Source organism: Eutrigla gurnardus (genome assembly GCF_963514095.1).
Source record: "Eutrigla gurnardus genome assembly, chromosome: 10".
NCBI lineage: Eukaryota > Metazoa > Chordata > Actinopteri > Perciformes > Triglidae > Eutrigla > Eutrigla gurnardus.
The window spans coordinates 470,396-485,274 of NC_139924.1; the positions used below are offsets into that span (position 1 = coordinate 470,396).

The following is a 14,879-nucleotide window of genomic DNA, read 5'->3' on the forward strand; positions in this document are numbered from 1 at the left end:
TACAATACATTTACATACAGCAAGTTTTATAAGCCAGTCAAAGCAAATTCAAGACTTTCTTATTTTAATTATAATATAAAAAATAACATGTATATCTTTCTCATTCAAATAAATGTCAAGTCGTTCAGACTGAATCTGAACTGAAAGGGTTAAAAACTCAACATTTATAGTCTCGTGTAAATAGACACACACACACACACACACACACACACACACACGTACACACCTGACCCCACCCCTCTGGATCAGACTCACTGCAGCAGCGAGCGCACTCGGGGAAGTTCCCTCAGTTTGTTCCAGAGCCGAGCAGGACGTACCTCGTCCGGAACCAGCACGACCCGGTTTCTCTGACCTGGAGACGGGATACGGAGACAGGAGTAACTCATCTGGACTGTCTTTATGCGGCTCGGATCCGGACGCGCTGCTGGCTGTACTCGTCCCTCGTCTCGTTCTCCGGGTCAGCGCGTTGCCTTCGCTTCTTCAGATTGATTGATTGATTAGTTGTTTGGTTGCTTGATTGACGAGCGGGTGATGTGTCGGACTGTGTAGAGTCCAGTTCACACCATGGACCCCCCTCTGATGATAAAGATGATGATGATGGTGATGGTGGTGATGAAGGTGAGCGGAGCTGCTCTCCAGCCGCAGGTCAGTGAACTGAGTTTATCAATGAAAGCAGTTTAACCAGTCAAACTATTTGAATGAATTAATAGTTTGAATCATTTATCAATAAAAAACACTGATTTTTCTGTACCAGTAAACGGACTATGTTCATGTCATAAGAGAAATAATCACTGAATCAATGAACAACAATAATGAGACATTCATTAATTAATATTCATTTCAAGTTGGTCTCACATGTCAGTTTTTGTAAAAATAGTGATTTTAGGTGAGATTTTCTGAATTATTGATCCGGTCATATTTAATCTTTATAAAGTTTACAGTTGTTTTTTTTTATATCATTTTTGAGTGATGAATCAGGTTCGTTAATGTGATATGAGTTGCGATATATTCTCAGTATTTTAGTCAGATAAATTCTGTGTCTTCCTCAGATTATCTCTGTATTTAAATCAAATGAACTCAGTGTTTTAATCAGATTAACCCGTTATTTTAATCTGATTACATCAGTATTTTAATCAGATTATATTACTCCACAGTTAATCATGACATTTTCATTCCTATGGTTTCTCCACTTCAGCACATTCAATTCTGTATTATTTGGTTTATGTATTTCATGTTTTTTATTTGCAAGAAAACCTTTTGAAGCACCAAACCTAAAACAATATTCAGTATCCGTTTTAATAAAGTCCACAATGTGTTACTTTAAATGATAAAATCGGTTATTGATAGTTACAGTCAGACATACAGCACCTAATATAACTCTTTAATTACAGAACTTTGTATTAAGAATTTCAGAAAGGTGTAGTCTTTGTGTGCGTATTTTGAAATCAGACAAGATGCCAACAGGAAATGTAGAGACAGGAACTCCTCCAGCTGCGGGACAGAGGCTCAGAATGAGCCTGGTTCAGGTTCAGAGGAGGTTCACATGTGGGTGACAGATATCTGACGAAGAGTCTCACATCTGTCCTAAATCAGTTTGCTGCCACGTCTCAAACTTCTCTGTTCACGGCTGGTTAGTAGAGACACGGAGAGCTCGGCTCACAGTTAGACTACATTACCCATGACCCTTGGCTGCTGGCCCCCAGTCAGAGGTATACTAAACATCATAAATGTATTATTATTATTATTATCATTATTATTATAATGATGTACATTTTTATGAAGGGAGTTTGGTGATTGGTTAAATATCTGGCTACAGAAGCTGATTATTCTGCTTGTTGTATTATTCAGACGTCCGTCAGCAGCAGAATGATGGAGACATTCAGAGGAACCAGAAACAGGCGCTACGCCATCAACCCTCTGGGACACAAGTGGACCCACCAGAACATCACGTACAGGTGATGATAATATATATCATAATATATCAATATATTATGTATAATAATCAACACCATATACATTGATCAGTGATCAAATAATACTGAAAAATCTTTTAAGACTATATTCAAAATGTTACTGAGTTCAAAGTAGTCAAGTTTTATCAGCCAGTAGTAAAAGTAAAAAGGTTTAACCACCTAGAATGTCTAAGGTAGTGATTTGATTCTGTCCCTTTCTAGTTTTGTCTTAGTACGGTCTCATTGTGTCAAAGGTCAGACCGGGTGTGACAGGTGTTGTATCTCTCTGAGGTCATCAGTGGGGGCACTGCTCCTCTCAGAACACGGGGAACTGATGGACTGCTGGAAGGATGGGAGGTACAGGGACTGGACTGTGTAGAGGGTTGGGGCAGGGGGCTTTTTACAATGGTAGCCCTTCTGGACCTCAGAGCTCTGTACGTGGTGATGGAGGCGGTAGGGTGAGGTGGTGGTGAGGTCAGTGCATAATTTCATGTTATGTTGAGTTTGCAATGTGTGCGGTGGACTTTGTTTAGCCACTGGCAGTGGTGTTGTGAGTTTGATCCGGTTAGTTACTAAGAATGGGCTGAATAATTGATCCAACAACAGGAGAAGATGAGGGGCAACATTGAGCCCTTTAAGTTTACAGACAGCTCATAGTCTTTGGCGGTTGCTTTTTTGTATGTTGGATGCTTTTAGATGGTATTAAAGTCAACAAAGAGGATCCTTGGGGAGTCCAAGTGTAGGTGGAGGAGGTGCAGCATGAAGACTACAGCATCCATGGCACCCATTTTAGCCTTAAGAGGGAGGCTCAGGAGCTGCTGTATTATTATGGACGTGAGGCAGCAGGATGTAGGAGGTGAGTTCATCGGGTCTTTTGAGTACAGAAAATATCGTAGCAATTTTCCTGGGGATGGGTATGATAGCAGTCTGGTCAGATTCAAAGAAGAGTGAATGAAGACTTCCAGGGTGCAGGTCTCCAGCATCCTTGCTGTGATCCCGTCATACCTGGTACATCCCTGAGCTAAGCTGGTGTCGTACCTGAGTTTCAAAGGGAGCGTAGAATGTACACAGTTCTCACTGCATGAAAAGTGGGATTTTCGTCAGTTAGCGGCCCTGTAAATTGACGTGGAAGTTCAGGTTTACGACTGCAAACGGCAATTTGCAGGAAACACCGAAAACTGACGTAAATTGCCGGGAATTGACGTGGGCCTTGCTTCGCAGTTGTCCCCCCATGACCCCCCTCCCCGTAATTCTAGGGGAGGCTTTAACATGTAAATGAAAATGCTGTGAGCTATACAAATGCAAATCAGGATAGCAGGGGGAGTTTTCCCACAGGTGACATTTTTCTGAAAGGTGTTAACTTCATTTCATCTTCATTCAAAGATATAACTTAATTTCATCTTCATTCAAAGATATAACTTAATTTCATCTTCATTCAAAGATACACAAAACAATTTGCTTCAACAATTACTTTTAATCAGGCTTTGCCACAAAGGTAAAATGTACATTCATGCAAACAACATCACAGTCTCCTAGAGCTCAACCACTGTGCATAGTGGCATGACTACAGTGACCCTTTCTTTGGTCTTGCTTAAATGCACAGTGGATGTGTTAACCACACATCTCCCAGCAATGCGCTCAACAGGCAGAAATTATGCTGGGTATGACGTGTCTGTTCCCTGCAAGCTCCAAACTTCTATTGGCTTTCCATAAAAATGTCTGTCCGGATGGGGATGAAGCCAGGAAACTTGCGCAGTAACATGTTTAAATGCAGTACCTTTTGACACAACATTAACAACTATAAACTGCTTTATAATGGCTGGTCGTAGTTCTGCTAGAGGGTCAAGGATGGGTTCATAGATCATAGATCTCGGCTGTGTTCGAAATGCCATACTAACGTCCTACTCGTACTTAATTGTGACGTAAATTTGAGTACGTAGTGCGTTCACATACAATAGTATGTGAATTTGTGTACTCGAGAAATGCCCGGATGTATACTGCATTGGCAAGAATTTCTGAGTACAGCGGACCTTGCTAAATCTACTCAACTTCCCAAAATGCATTGCGGCTCGTCTGACTTCACAAGTTTTGGATAATGGCGGACGACTGCGGTGATTCTGGCGAGGAGCCCGACACAAACCGCGTACACATGTAAGTATACTGTAACATGACTTTTATGTTTCCAGCTGACTTTTAAATCGTATTGATAATGAACGTTACTTTATTGTTGTTGTCTATGCTTTCATTCTGCTGTATAAGGAAATAGATGCGTTAACAGTAGATACCGATCTTAACTGTTCATTTTGTTTTCACAGACGAACCTCGCCTCATAACGAAGCTGTGACCTCTTACTTGCTCGGAGCTTTGTCCGCAAGTCCGGATTTCTATGACGCTGATAGTGACGCCATTGTGTGTAAGTAACTTTTACTGTTTTCTTCTTCCTTGTTTTAATTTTACTGTGACTTAAGTTTTCTTATTCATACCACTCATTTAATTGTTTTCCAGCTGCCTGTAAGACATTCTATGAAACGGTACGCAGGAGCTTCAGACACACACAGCCTGATCTCACATCGCAGGCGGAAGCTGTGAAGAGGTCAGCTCGGAGTCGTTCCAGGAGAAAGAGGGTAAGACTTATTAGATTTATTAGATCCGTTTTTGGTCAATGTGACCAAACCTACCTAAACCTATTTTCAGGTGCATTAATAGATGTGTTGTGTCCATGCGCAGTGCATCGCGCAGTACTGATTGTCTTTATTGATTGTTTTACAGCTGCTGGAAGCGAGACGGAGTGTGCTTGCTGGCGATGAGGTGGACCGTTGGAAGTGCGCCACCACAGACATGATGTCTGATGAGGAGGACGGCGTCGTTGGCGGGGTGTCTGGATGGATTGTGCGACCTCCATCCTCTCGTAGCCAGGAGCTCACCGAGCTCTGTGCGACTCTACAGTCGCGATTAGAGAAGACTCCCAAGTACAGGGCCACGCACCGCAGGCGGCTAATTGACCAAATTCGGACAGAATGTCGCCAGTTCATTTGTTTGTTGTGTGGGCAAATTTGTACAGTTGTGTGTTGTGTTGTCAATAAAGCTCTTTCTTTGAATACTTCCTCCTGGCAATTTTTCCTTTCCTCAATAAATTCATTCATATTTATATTTATAAATAAATAAAAATAAATATATGCGTGTATATATATGTATAAATATACATATATATATATAAACATATGTATATATATATGTGTGTGTGTATATATATATATATATATATATATATATATATGTATATATATATAGTGATAGATCTGCTAACCAATCACTAGTGATTATTCTTGTTTAAAAGACCCAGTGTGACCAATAGTAACACATCTGCCAACGGGGGTGGGGTTTACATTTATAATGACCAGATCTGCCAACCAATCACGAGCAATTATACTTGTCTAAAACTAGTGGTTTCATCCAATCCTGAGTGAGGATATTCAAGCCATCTCTGGCCAGGCGGGGTTTCGCCGCTATTCATATGCTAATTAGAGCCTTCGCTGTGGTTCGTTTCCGACAATTTTCGGCACAGACGAACGCGGTGTTCGCAGCCTGTAAATTGTCGTTAACTCCCGAAAATTAGGGAGATTTTCGGGCGTTTACAGGGACGAAAATCCGACTTTTCATGCAGTGTCTTTGCAAAGGATTCTGAGAAGGGATGCAAATTATCGAGTAATTCATTAATCGATAGTTGTTTCATCTTATCGATCGATGATCGATTAATTGATAAGCGGCAATTCTTCTGAGAAGCTGAATTTCCCTCTGAATAGGTTCTATCTACTGCATACATAACATAAAATGCTAACTTCCTTATGATATAAAGAAAAATGCAAATCATATTTTGAATAATTTCATTTTAATGCATCAATTTGGGGAATTTCCATCCATCCATCCATTGTCTACCGCTTATAATTTGGTGAATTTTGAGAACCAAAATATGACATCGTTTCCTGACCAATTTCTTACAAACTGCTGGTTCTGATCCAAATGTTGACATAATAAATGGGGTTGAGGAGACTAAAACACAGTGCTGAGCCTTTATACTATTAGTTTATTATGACTGTTATTATTATTAATATAAGTGGGTGACTATTCCTCAGCCTTCCTTGGTGTTTTGGTTTTGACTGAAGCCTCGTTCACATACGTCGCTACTCGCCCATCTCTGAGCGACAGCTGTCAATGGAATGTGAATGTGTTCTAGCGGAACGTGGCCAGGACAGGCGATGCGATGTGGGCGGGGACGGAGATAAAATAACTTTAACTTTCTGCGATGCGAGTGAAGCGAGTACCAATCAGAATGTAGAATAGAGATGATTGACAGTTGCCGTCAACAGATAGTTCCACAGAGATTTGCGGCTTGAACTAGCCGTCGGCGGCAGTGATTTATTTTTTTTGCCAGTGAGTAGAATTCAGCGAGAAAGCGAGTGATGGGCGAGTAGCGACGTATGTGAACGGGGCTATACGCGCCGTCAAACTCGCCAGCTGAGGGGGGGGGGGATCGGCGCCGGGGAAGCCTTGCCATGGCAACGGGGGAAAACAGAACGTTGATGAGCCTAACCAGCCGCGAGGATTCCCCTTACAATAAGCGCTGCTGCCCTCCTGTTTAGGCCTATCATTAGAGCCGCTAGTTAAGTCCATTTAGTTAAGTCCATTTGCCTTTAATTTTGGGCGAACATCGAGACTATGGCGGCCTAAATTAGACTACGGCGGTGCGCCATAGTGATGTCGTGTGGGAAACACTGCTCCCGCTTCTCGTTTTGTCTTGTTGTTGTCGTCAGAGCCCTGCTTCGCTTTTGTTCAAGCATGTCCGTCAAGTACGTCTGGCGTCAAGCGCGCCCTCACGCGGACTGGCGGGGAATTACGTGTTCAAAACGCAATTAATTGCAATTAATTTATTTTAATCGAGTAATTTCTTATCGACAATTAATCGATAATCGATTAATTGTTTGCATCCCTAATTCTGAGTCAATTATTGCACGAAGGTTGGGCTTAGTTTTCACCTTCTGAAACGCATGCTTTTGTTCATGTTGTGGAATTCAGGTTCCTATTTGTCTCTCTGTCTCTCTCTCTCTCTCTCTCGCTGTCTGTCTGTCCGTATTTCTGTCTTTGTCACTCTGTCTGTCTGTCTATCTCTGTCCCTCTCTCTGCGTGTCTCTCTCTCTCCCTCTGCCCATCTGTCTGTTTCTTTGTCTTTCTGTCTTCCTCTCTTTCTCCATCTGTCTGTCTCTCTCTCTGTATGTCTGTCTCTCTATCTCTTTCCCTGTTTGTTTCTCTGTCTGTCTGTTTCTTTGTCTGTCTCACTGCCTTTCTCTCTCTGTCTCTCTCTGTCTGTCTCTTTGCGTGTCTGCCTTTTTCTCTGTCTGTCTCTGTGTTTCTACAATTTGTTAGCCCGTCTCTCTCACTCCCTCTGTCTGTCTGTCTGTCCCTCTGACTGCACCCCTTTCTGTCTCTCTCTCTCTCTCTTTCTTATGGAGTCTGACATAGCAATAGAAAGCAGATGACCAGCGACCCAGGGATTTATGAGTAAGGCATATGGAGGGCTGCTATTGTGGCTGTCAGGAGACCAGGATCTCGTCACTGGGTTTTCAATCATCTGTGATGAAGAGGGGAGTCAACCGATGGGTTGAGGAGCGATGATTCAGGAATTGATCATGGAAGAAAAGGAACAGAAAGCAATATCCTTAGCAATGATAATTGGATAGCCATGCCATGTTCTGTCAATCTTTGAGTATTTTTTAGGAATAAAGTATTAGGGATGCAAATTATCGAGTAATTCATTAATCGATAGTTGTTTCATCTTATCGATCGATGATCGATTAATTGATAAGCGGCAATTCTTCTGAGAAGCTGAATTTCCCTCTGAATAGGTTCTATCTACTGTGTACTTAACATAAAATGCTATCTTCCTTATGATATAAAGAAAAACACAAATCATATTTTGAACAATTTCATTTTAATGCATCAATTTGGGGAATTTCCATCCATCCATCCATTGTCTACCACTTATAATTTGGGGAATTTTTAGAACCAAAATATGACATCATTTCCTGACCAATTTCTTACGAACTGCTGGTTCTGATACAAATGTTGACATACTAAATGGGGTTGAGGAGTTTAAGCATTCAAGAAAAGATGAAAACAAAAATGACTAAAACACAGTGCTGAGCCTTTAAACTATTAGTTTATTATGACTATTATTATTATTATTATTATTAATAATATAAGTGGGTGAATATTCCTCAACCTTCCTTGGTGTTTTGGTTTTGACCTCGTTCACATACGTCGCCACTCGCCCATCTCTGAGCGACAGCTGTGTTCTAGAGTAATGTGGCCAGGACAGGCGATGCGATGTGGGCGAGGACGGAGATAAAATAACTTTCTGCGATGCGAGTGAAGCGAGTACCAATCGGAATGTAGAATAGAGATGATTGACAGTTGACGTCAAACAGAGAGTTCCACAGAGATTTGCCGCTTGAACTAGATGTCGGCGGCAGTTATAATTTTTTTTGCCAGCGATTATAATTCAGCTAGAAAGCGAGTGACAGGCGAGTAGCGACGTATGTGAACGGGGCTATACGCGCCGTCACACTCGCCAGCTGAGGGGGGGTCGGCGCGGGGGACGCCTCGCCATGGCGACGGGGGAAAACAGAATGTTGATGAGCCAAACCAGCCGCGAGGATTCCCCCTTATAATACGCGCTGCTGCCCTCCTGTTTAGGCCTATCATTAGAGCCGCTAGTTAAGTCCATTTGCTTTGATGAAATAATTTTGGGCGAACATCGAGACTATGGCGGCCGAAATTAGACAATGGCGGTGCGCCATAATGTGTGGGAAACACCACTTCCCGTTTGTCTTGTTGTTGTCGTCAGAGCCCTGCTTCGCTTGTGTTCGCGCATGTGCGTCAAGTACGCCTGCCGTCAAGAGCGCCCTCACGTGGACTGGCGGGGAATTACGTGTTCAAAACGCAATTAATTGCAATTAATTTATTTTAATCGAGTAATTTCTTATCGACAATTAATCGATAATCGATTAATTGTTTGCATCCCTATAAAGTATACATGTGCTCTCCTTATCAAAGAAGGTGAGGTCATGCTGGGGTTTTAATGAAAGTGATCTGGTTGTGTATTCAGTGCATCTGAGAGACCCCTGGAATGCCATTAACAGAACAGCTTCCAGCATAGTGTCAATGTAACAACCTTGCTTTAGGCTTGACACCAAATTCTGTACCATTGAAATAGTGAGAGGCAGTCTTTCGCCTGTGGGACGTGCCTTTTATTTTTAGACCATTGTGGAGGAGCTGAATGGAGGGCTTCCAAAATGGTCCCTCATAGTACAGGACCTGCTTGAGGTACTTGCTGGAGGGCTGTCATCACCCTGTTGCCAAGGAAGGGAGACCTACAAAACCTGAAGAACTGGACAACCAGTGATCTTATTCTAGCAGGAAGATACAGCCCACCATTCTTTACAAAATAGAAGGATAACTTCCATGACTTGCTTTCTTTCATCTAAGTTGACTCCCGCTGCATGTTCTTCTCTGCTGCACAAAGACCAGCTGCCATTCATCCGTGGATGGGCGAGATAATGGCCCTGTTATTTCCCAAGACTGAGGAAACTCCGCCAGACGCATCAATGGGCTTTCCACACAACACTGTATTAAATGTGTCTGACCCTGAACCGGTTTTGTGAACATTGGTTCCTGCTAACCGCTGTTAAGACTACCTCAATTTTGTTTTTGCTGCTTATAAAGTGTTTAACCCATTAAACAATTTTTGACCTCAGAGTCCCGCTTAATGTTGAGATTACCTCAGTCGGTGGTGTTGCTGCTCATATGTTATACAGTATGTGTTAGTTTCTCACCATCACTGTGAGGTAGTTAAACGGCCTGGGCTTCTACGTGATAAAGGACAGCTGTTGTATTTTACACGGCAGCCAGGTTTCCCCCCTGCTTTCTTCTTCTTTCTCTTTGTTCACTGACCCTATAGGCCGCGTGGTGCCTTAGGTGTTGTGTGTGTGTCAGTGAACAAACCTATAGGCACCTCGTGGTGGTGCAACTCACCTGTGAATATTGTGATTAGGGCTGCAGCTATCGAATCTTTTTGTAATCAAGGATAAAAATGAACATTGTATATAGTTCCCATATACACTGTTAATTTCTTAACACATTCGGTCAATGACTATAAATGGGAATAAAGATAAGAAAAAAAGAAAGGAGGAAAAAAAGCTCAAGATAAATGAGGATTTTTCGTTATTTAAATCTCAACACAAACAAGAAATCAAAATGATCTAAATTGTTTAAAAATAAACTTAAAATGCTCGTCTTTGGTGATATTATAAGCACTGTTAAATGTTACTATCATGTCTGACTCCTCACTGCTCCGGTTTGTGGCTGTTTGACGCTGAGATGCTGCAGGGAGGGAAGGGGGGCTGCTCGGCCCACCATGCAGATGTCCCGGTACCGGTTGTGTTTCTGATGCTTTTTTAACAATTCTGAATGACGACGCTCCAACAGTAAAGGCTCCGACATGTCGGCCCACGGAGAACTGGAGACTGGACCAAACGACCGGTTCTTAAAACTACACCCGACTGGACCGCTCGGTTCTTAAAACTATGCCCGACTGGACCGCCCAGTTCGTGACACTGGTGTGAGACAGGACCGGTACTTATGGAGCAAGTGGAGACAGTGAGACAGTACCGGTATCTTATGGCGCATGGGGAAACAGCGAGGGGAAACAGTAAGACAGGACTGGTATCTTACGGCTCGAGGGGAGACAGTGAGACAGGACCGGTATCTTACGGCTCGAGGGGAGACAGTGAGACAGGACCAGTGGAGAAGTTTTTTGAGGTAGAGTGGAGCACTGCCATGGATGGACTGGTGGGTGAGGGGAGCGATTTTGTAGGAGGAGTTGGGGAGCCTCTGAAGGGCATGAAGGATGGGGGTTATATGTTCGTATTTACGCACTCTCATCAGGATCCTACCACTACTGTTCTGTATGTGTTGGCGTTTCTGCAGGCTCTTGCTAGGGATCCCAATGAGAAGTGCGTTGCAGTAATAGAGCCTGGAGGAGACAAAGGCATGGACGAGTTTTGTGGTATGGAATGGGTGAGTGTGGGACGGAGTTTGGCGATGTTCTTGAGGTGAAAAAAGGATGATTTGCAAAGATGTTTGATATGGGTTTCAAAGGTGAGGGTCCAGTCTCATACCCAGGTTGGTAACTGTTGATGAGAGGGGGATGTCTTTTCCGGAAAAGATGATTGTGGTTATTTGGGATGACTAGACCTGATGTGGGATGCCGACAAGAATTGCTTCAGTTTTGGAGCAAAACTGAGGTGGAAAGTTCTTACTCATGGATGGTGGGGACGAAGATGAAGGCAGGGCAGCAGAGGGGGTGGGGTTTGTTCTGAGGTTGCAATGGAAAGAGATTCCATGCGGGCTGATGATGCATCCAAGGGGGAGCATGTACAGGATGAATAGTATTGGACCCTTGAGGGACACCATGTGACAGCATGTGTGTTGGATTTGGGCTTCCCCCAAGTTGATGTATTTGGTCCTTCCAGAAAGGTAGGATGTGAACCAGTCCAAAGCAAAGTGTGTTAGTCCTATATTGCAGTGGAGGCTGTTGAGGAGTATGTGGTGGTCGACAGTGTCAAAGTGTTAGGTCTAGGAGGATGAGAAGTGAAGGAGAGCCAGCATTGGCTGCAATCAGAAGGTCATTTGTGATTCTGACCAAAGCTGTTTCTGTGCTGTGGGCGGAGCGGAAGCCTGATTGAGACTTGTCGAGGTTGTGTTGTTGAAGATGGTCCTGGAGCTGAGCGGCAACTGCTGTTTTCAGTACTTTGGAAAGGAATGGGAGGTGTGATATGACCCTGCAGTTTGCAGGGACTTCTGGGTCTAAAGTGTTTTTTTTTTGAGAAGGGGTTTGATGACGGCAGTTTTGAGGGGGGACGTAAGATGGTTTATTGTGGAGTTGCTTAGAGTTTCCAATACCACAAAACTCGTTCATGCCTTTGTGTCCTCCAGGCTCAATTATTGCAACGCACTTTTCATCGGCATCCCTAGCAAGAGCCTGCAGAAACGCCAACGGATACAGAACAGTAGTGCTAGGATCCTGATGGAGTGTGTAAATATGAACACATAACCCCCATCCTTCATGCCCTTCACTGGCTCCCCATCTTCTCCAGATCCACTGCAAAATCGCTCTCCTCACCCACCAGTCCATCCATGGCAATGCTCCACTCTATCTCAAAGAACTCCTCACCCAGTAAATATCCATCCAAAACCTCCGCTCGTAAAATGGCAACCTCCTCCATCACCCCAGAACCAAACTCCGGACCATGGGAGGCCACCAGTCAGGCCAGTCTCACATTCCATTGTCCTCTTACTCACGAACAAGACCCCGAGGGCCTTGAACCCCTTCACTTGGGGTAAGGACTCATTCTCTACCTGGAGCAGGCAGTCCATCGTTTTCCTGCTGAGAACCATGGCTTCCGATTAAGAGGTGCTGATCCTCATCCTGGCCGCTTCACATTCAGCTGCAAACCGGTCCAGTGAGTGCTGGATATCACAGACCGATGATGTCAGCAGGACCACATCATCTGCAAAAAGCAGCGATGAGATCCGCAGCACACCAAACTTCCGTCCCTGACGAAGCATCAATATCCTGTCCATGAATATTACGAACAGGATTGGTGAAAAAGTGCAGCCTTGGTGGAGGCCAACCCCCACTGGACACAGGTTTGAATTGTTTGACTAGTACCCAAACACAGCTTTCGCTTTGGGAGTGCAGAGATTGGATGGCCCTAAGAAGTGACCCCCCCATACTCCCATCCTCCGCACACCTCATACTCCTTCTCCAAGTCCACAAAACACATGAAGACTGGATGGGAATATACCCAGGTCCCCTCCAGCTTCGTCGCAAATGTTAAGAGCTGGTCCATTGTTCCATGGCCAGGACATCACACAGGCAGCGTGACCGGGTATGTGACGTCTCATTCCTTTGTAAACGCACCCACCGTTGCGGCATTACGCCACGAAGCAAAGTATAAATGGTGCGGTTTGCGGTATATTTTTACTCGCCTTTCCGCCATTATGGCCTAGAGGTTTGACAATCGGCTGAACCCTCCTTCCCAGCACCCTGGAGTAGACTTTACCAGGGAGGCTGTGTGGTGTGATACCCCTGTAGTTGGTACACACTCTCTGGTCCCCCTTTTTGAACAGGGGGTCTACCACCCAAGTCTGACACTCCTTAGGCACTGTCCCTGACTTCCACGGAATGTCCTTTTTACAGTTCTATTCAATTAATTTAAATTCAATTTGATTTATAGTGTCATATCACAACAGAAGTTATCTCAGGACACTTTACATATTGAGCAGGACTAGAACACACTCAAGTCCCAACATCACCCAGGAGCAAGCATTACAGCGACAGTGGCGAGAAAAAAACGGCCTTAATAGGCTTGAAGGCAGAAATCTTGGTCCATAATAATAAAAATAATAATGGATTTAATAAAAATGGATGATTGGATTTGTATGGAGCCTTTTAAGACACTCAAAGCGCTCTGACAGGGTCCCAGGTTCCATTCATTCACAGGTGGTAGAAAACTACGATAGTAGCCACAGCTGAAGGAAGCGGGGCTGCCATTCTGCGCCTACGGCCCCTCCGACCACCACCTTAAACATACAGCAGTCATTCACATTCATGTGTATGTGTATGTTTTTTTGTTGGTCTATTCTGATGATTGTGAAGATGATGTTATTGTGTTGGTAAACGGGCAGCAGGGGCACTGCCTTCTGCCTCCAGTTCCTCCAGAGGATGTTGGCTGGGCCAAGGGACACTCTGGAGACCTCTATCCCAGTGCATCCTGAAACATTTTAACAAACTGTGTCTACATTTTAACCTGTTTTTAATGAATGATAATAAGGTAATGGCATCATCTCGTCTTGTTTTTTTATAAGTGTTCTTATTGTCTGGAACCTGCTTTTTTCTTGCTTCCGGCTTTGCTACAGTGCAGACGCTTTTCCTCTTTGCTCTCACCCCTGCCTGCGATTTTCTGCTATTTTTTGCTATCTGCTTCTCCTCAATAAGAAACAAAGAGCAGCAGCTCCTGGATATTTACAAAACCAGTGGGATTATATTTTCTTTGAGATAAAACGGGCATTTTTCAATATTTTTACAACTTCCTCAAACGCTACGCGAGGAGGCCTACCAAACAAGATAAGCCTGAGCCTGCTAAAGGTAATTAGCAGAAGATGCCTCCCTTCTCTACGGAAGATTACCATAAACTCCTACAGAAGATTTTACTGCTGGAAACAAAAATGAATCGGTTAGAAGTAAATGTAGAAGTGAATGGACTTTGTGGGAACAACACCACTCTAGCACTGACTCAAAACAGTGGACAGGAGCATGCTAGAACCCAGCTAAGTAGCAATAATGAAGCTATGAAGAAACGGGAGGATCCTGTACACGGTAATAAATCTACCAGCGATAATCCTCCCTGGAACACACTTGGTGCGAAGCCAAAGAGAAGACCATTTCCCCGTGACATGTGAGAACGGATATCTGGCAGGACCCAGCGCCCCGATATCTGTGATCTGACCGGCTGGCCTGTGTTACCATCTCCATCCAGGCACAGTGCCTCCTCAACCCCACTGCCTCGTAGGACACAGCAGTGGACAGCTGGGAAGAGGAGAGCTACCAAGAAACCTCCCCAGCAAACAACTGTTCAACTAAAGAACAGGTTTGCCCCACTGCTGCAGGACCATGGATCCCCCTCTGACTGCCTGGATAACCCCCCACCACCACGCAGCAGGGTAAGACCTGCTAACTTAAAGCCACAGAGAAAGCTAATGACAGGGCATGAAAATCTGATTGTGGGTGACTTTTCTGTAAAAGATATG

The 14,879-nt window shown here is 44.0% G+C and overlaps 1 protein-coding gene across 3 annotated transcripts in view; it reads left to right on the forward strand.

Annotated features, from left to right (window-relative positions):
- The first annotated feature begins 312 nt into the window (after positions 1 to 312).
- mmp23bb (matrix metallopeptidase 23bb) overlaps positions 313 to 14,879 on the forward strand; it is a 48,728-nt gene continuing 34,161 nt past the window's right edge. Inside the window, exons 1-3 of one of the 3 annotated variants that reach the window (XM_084019995.1) lie at positions 313 to 457; positions 550 to 645; positions 1,849 to 1,955. In XM_084019995.1, coding sequence (XP_083876121.1) covers positions 565 to 645; positions 1,849 to 1,955 — 188 coding nt within the window. In that variant the 5' untranslated portion in view covers positions 313 to 457; positions 550 to 564. Of the gene's footprint in view, positions 646 to 1,848; positions 1,956 to 12,636; positions 12,959 to 14,879 lie in introns of those variants that run through there. The other 2 variants (XM_084019996.1, XM_084019997.1) reach the window with 2 other exon arrangements.